Source organism: Penaeus japonicus, unplaced genomic scaffold (genome assembly GCF_977035675.1).
Source record: "Penaeus japonicus unplaced genomic scaffold, GWHDUDI00000001_assembly GWHDUDI00000005, whole genome shotgun sequence".
NCBI lineage: Eukaryota > Metazoa > Arthropoda > Malacostraca > Decapoda > Penaeidae > Penaeus > Penaeus japonicus.
The window spans coordinates 8089742-8094741 of NW_028234407.1; the positions used below are offsets into that span (position 1 = coordinate 8089742).

At 40.4% G+C, this 5000-nt stretch overlaps 2 protein-coding genes across 3 annotated transcripts in view; one reads left to right on the forward strand and one right to left on the reverse strand.

The window, feature by feature from the left end:
* LOC122250897 (FHF complex subunit HOOK interacting protein 2A) overlaps nucleotides 1-1648 on the reverse strand; it is a 17046-nt gene extending 15398 nt beyond the window's left edge. The window contains exon 1 of one of the 2 annotated variants that reach the window (XM_043012615.2): nucleotides 1530-1648. The gene's annotated coding sequence lies outside the window, so the exon portion shown is untranslated. Of the gene's footprint in view, nucleotides 1-1421; nucleotides 1443-1529 lie in introns of those variants that run through there. The other variant, XM_043012616.2, reaches the window with a different exon arrangement.
* Nucleotides 1649-1984: 336 nt separating this feature from the next.
* Nucleotides 1985-5000, forward strand: part of LOC122250901 (nucleoporin Nup43) — a 20761-nt gene continuing 17745 nt past the window's right edge. Inside the window, exon 1 of the mRNA XM_043012625.2 lies at nucleotides 1985-2164. Coding sequence (XP_042868559.2) covers nucleotides 2021-2164 — 144 coding nt within the window. The 5' untranslated portion in view covers nucleotides 1985-2020. The remainder of the gene's footprint in view (nucleotides 2165-5000) is intronic.

Sequence of the window (5000 nt, forward strand, 5' to 3'; positions counted from 1 at the left end):
ATTAAAGGCCCAGTTGCCGGGCGGCACAGTATTGTGCCAGCCATTCAATTGATTTAGGCCTAATAATTCGAACGCCCCGGCATTTGGACATTCAAGGCTAGAATTCCCCCGTCGGGAATGGGTTAACTTTAAATAAGAAGGGAAACCTTATCAACTAGGTTACATAGGATGACCTGTGTACATTGCATAGGCTAGCTGTGGTCTGTCTCATTTCTACAACAGTTTTGCAAATTATTTCCAGTTAATCATCTTTCTTACAGAAAAAAAAATCATGCTGTATCCTAACATCAGTCTTAGGAAACTGCTATCTACTAAAGCCATTTACAATATCTGCTCTTACTGCTGACACATAGGAACTTTATATGATTGATCTTATCAGTGGTAGCTTAATCTTTTGAAGTTTTATTTTTTTATGAAGATTAAAATCCTTCTTATCACCTACATTTTTCTTCATCTTTCTTTTTTATCTAAATCACTTCCATTTACCTCTCTCTAGGACTTGAAAATAGTTCACCTATGTCATTGTACGAGTATGTCTAAAGAAAACAATATGTTGTAAAATTCAGTTAAAAAAAATGCAAAAAATAAAGTGTGTAACAAGCAACACTGTCCTGTGTGGTTGATATTTATGCAAAGTACTTTAACAATGCAAATGATAATTATTATGAAGACCTCAAAACTTCATGTTTTGTGCGCAATTTAAGTTTTCAACGTTTTTGTACAATGGCTGGTTTAGAAGCACAGGATATCCTACTTTACATGATTCAACCTTAGATAGTAAAGGTAAATAATACAGAAAATACATTATTTCTATGTTTACATTCAAAAGAGTTGACTGTATTGTATTCCTAGAGTGTTGGTTTGCAAGGAAGAATGTCTATGGTATGCAAATGCATGCTTTATAGACAGATGTAAAAGTCCTAACTTGTAATTTCCATAAGAGAACAATTTGGCTATACAGAAGCCAAAGCTGCAACCCTTGAAAACAGCAAAGTAATGCTGTAAAAGGATCTTTCTTCTATATTGTTTACTGAGCCTGAACTAGAGCTAACCTTGAGAGACATTACCATAAAGATTTCCAACAGTATCAAGGACACCTCTGCAATGACATACGAAAATTGTCTGATATCTGGTCCTAATAGCCACATTATTATGAAATCTTTAAACAAGACAAGCTAAGGCAAAGATTTGTTCACTTTATTGTTTTTTTCTGCAATAATGTTATTCCAAAAACACGAAACATACCAACCATTTTCAAAATAAGTTAGGCATTGCACCTATCTATCCATGGCATGTTTCACACACACATAAGTGCACAATATAGACAACATGTAAGTAGAACATGTCACAAAATAATAAGCTATCACAATAAATTATCAAACATAAGACCTAGATGTCACAATCAGCTGAAGGAAACTTACTATCAACACCTGTTATACTTCTGTAATTCTCAACATTCCTACGCCCATAACACACTTTCATCACTTGATCCTCTTCCGCGTTACACCAGTGATCCGGAAATAACTTACCAATGCGAACAGCTGTTTCTGCACGTCAATTAGAGTCCAAATGCGCCGTAATTAGAGATATAATTTCTGTAAAGTTTGTCCTGTTTCGTCTGCTACGTGGACAGCGCTCAAGTACCCAACTCTTTGGAATAGGATGTATAAAAATTATATGAAATACGTTTTAGATACATTTCAGATTACTATTAGTATTTTTGTAGTTTCGTGATAATATAAAGATTATAAACCTATATGAATTCAAGTAGTAAAGCCCCCTTCGGTGGGGTACTCGAGCGCCTTGTTATGAAGAGGTTCAACTATTAAACCCGAAAGAAAAAAAAATAAAGCTAATACCAATACCCCTCTTTCTCGAAATTTTCCATAAAAGCACAACGAGATAGTAAAAAAACACCTTACTATAATTCCTAAGACCTTAAAGTCAGAATCCTTCCATGCAAAACAAGAATTCAACCCTCCGTCCGGCGGGGTAGTCGAGCGCTCGCTCAGCAGGCGCCATGGCGGGTTCGGCTTCAACTTCATCGGTGAGCGTCTCCAAAAAATATGTCTCCAGGAAAGTCAAGACAGTGAGATGGAAGCCTCCTAGTACCTCGGATTTCGGAGACACCCACACCTTCGTCAGTGGCAGTTGGGATGATTCAGTAAGATCAGCTGACAGGAAGTCTTGAGGATGTGCTCGACTGAATGTCATTGTAATGTGTTTGAATTTGGATTTATTCCATTATCTTTGTTACAATTATAGTGTTCGTGTTATAATAAGTGTAAATGCTCTTTTATCCAAACGGTGACAGGAATTATATATGTGCCATTGTTTAAGTATCATCAAATGCGAGAAGGAAAATTTCAGTGACTGACACTTCTCAAAAAAATAGTTTATTTTGACTCGTACCGGTACATGTGCTGATAGTTTTGGTTGAATCAATTCTTGGAAACTGGTACAGTTTTCGGCTATGACATTGCTTCTTCCACAGATAAAATTTATATTAACTGCCGTATCTGTTTGATTTGGACGACTTTGATGTTTATTTCCGCCACAAATATTTACCTTCCGAGTAAGCAGTGTTCCCTCCATAGCCAGCAGTCATGATCGACTTGGAGGAAATCGCATGAAATTTGTACCCCCTGGACACTTTCTCACCCTTCTTTTTTTCAGAGCACTTCCTGGCACTTACTTTGATTTTATGGAGCTTTATGGAGTACATCATTGATGTGTATCTTGCATTGCTAATGTATATGTTGGAACCAGTACCGCAAACACACTTCTTCATGGTGCAACAACCAGAATGAAACTGGAAGAAAAGTCAAGCCTGTGGATATTGAGGAACATGAACCTGCTTTGATTGGCCTGTTGATCTAAGGGCTGTCCTCATTGGTTGTCTTCTATAGATGAACTGTAATACATTTACTATTTTAGGTAAATTTTCCGAACAACGCCGCGTCGCTAAATACCACAAAAGTGGTATCGATGGATTCCTCTCAACCTCTACTATTCATATATAGTGAAATTAATGAGCGCTTGCACCCCTGAAGCCCACAATCTGGGTCCCGATAGTAGGGGAGGGCATGAAGTAGATCAGGGAAATTGCGGGGTAAAATGTTACGAAATACCATAAAAATGGTATCGATGGATTCCTCTCAACCTCTACTGTTCATACATAGTGGAAATCATGCGCGATTCCACCTCTGGACCCCACAATCTGGGTCCCGATAGTAGGGGAGGGCATGAAGTAGATCAGGGAAATTACGGGGTAAAATATGAATTCCGGCCATATTTCGTATGCAAAATCTTAACCAATTACCTACCTAACTTTGCTTAGGTTTGAAGTTTGCCCTAGCCAAAGGGGGGCTTTGCCCCCCCTGGACCCCCCCCTTTTTAAGGCACTTCGTGCTAAAACGAAAACCTTAACCCAACTACCTACCTCACTTTGCCTAGTTTTGAAGTCAGCCTTTGCGAAGAGGGAGCTACGCCCCCCTGTGGATCTCCCCTATTCAGGGCACTTCGTGATACTTATGATGCGTAATTAGTCCTGTAGATGAAAATGCCGCGACCACGAATAACCCTCACACTGCGCCATGATGACAGCAACTGAGTCTTCGTCTTATATATTCCTCAGGATAGGAAACTAGGACCGATGATGACGCGACCACTCAATAGAGGGCACTCTACAATTATACTGTAAACAATGGGGAATATTGCGCCATCTGTTGAGCGAACATAACAGCACATGCAGGTAATTCCTTGGGGGTTTCCAGTCCACTGCTTGCTACTATCTGTAAATACGTAAACACAGCCATGTTTAAATTTCAGGGCGAGGATGGTGGATTCGGGATATCTTGCCCAAGGTATGTTGCACGAAGTGCCCTAAAGAGGGGGGGTCCAGGGAGGGCGAAGCCCCCCTTTGGCTAGGGATTAATTCAAAACTAGGCAAAGTTAGGTAGGTTATTGGGTTAAGATATTGCAAGCGAAATATGCCCCGAAGTAGGACGAGGTAGCAAGAAGTGCCTTAACCCACTCACGCCGGATGACGTGCTGACACGTTTCGTGGTTTTCGCGTCAGACGCCGCCGACGAGATATCTGGCCAAGGCCGGCGCTCGGGGTGAGCGCGTGGGCAGCCCAGGCTCGCGGTCCGTGCGCCCGAGAATCTCGAAGCGTTCGGATGGTGCGTTCGAAAACCTCGGTATAGCGACCGTGCAAAGCCGGAATGGCCCCGGCGTGAATGGGTTAAAAAAAAGAGACCCAAATTGTGGGGTCCAGAGGTGGAATCGCACATTATTTCCACTATATATGAACAGTAGAGGTTGAGAGGAATCCATCGATACCACTTTTGTGGTATTTAGCGACGCGGCGTTGTTCGGAAAATTTACCCTATTTTATTTAAAAAATAACATTGTCATTAACCCATCCCCGACGGGGGAATTCTAGCCTTGAATGTCCAAATGCCGGGCCGTTCGAATTATTAGGCCTAAATCAATTGAATGGCTGGCACAATACTGTGCCACCCGGCCACTGGGCTTTTGAATGCGCGGTACACATGCTGTACCACCCGTCCAGAGAGGGTTAACAGAAACTATACCACAATATATCCAGCCATATCACTAACCCACTTACAACAAGGCATATATTTGCCTAATGTCTCTCAAAGCGATTTTCACCCACCCTATTCAACAGAATGATAAGAATAAGTTTTTGTATTTTTTTACCTATTTTTTACAAATCAAGAAAAATGGGTATATACAAATGTAACTATATAGAATGTGTAGATACAGGGAGAGTCCATGATGTAATAGGATGTCATCCATCGCAAGGAAAATATTTTGATGGCGTGATATCACATCATCCATTGTGAATGGGTTTAGTACCGGTAAACTTCAAAATCCGCTTTTATCAAAAGTATGCCAGCTATTCTATCAATTTTGTCTTATTATTATCTACATTGTCTTATTACCCGCTGCACAGTTGTGTTATTGATTATTAT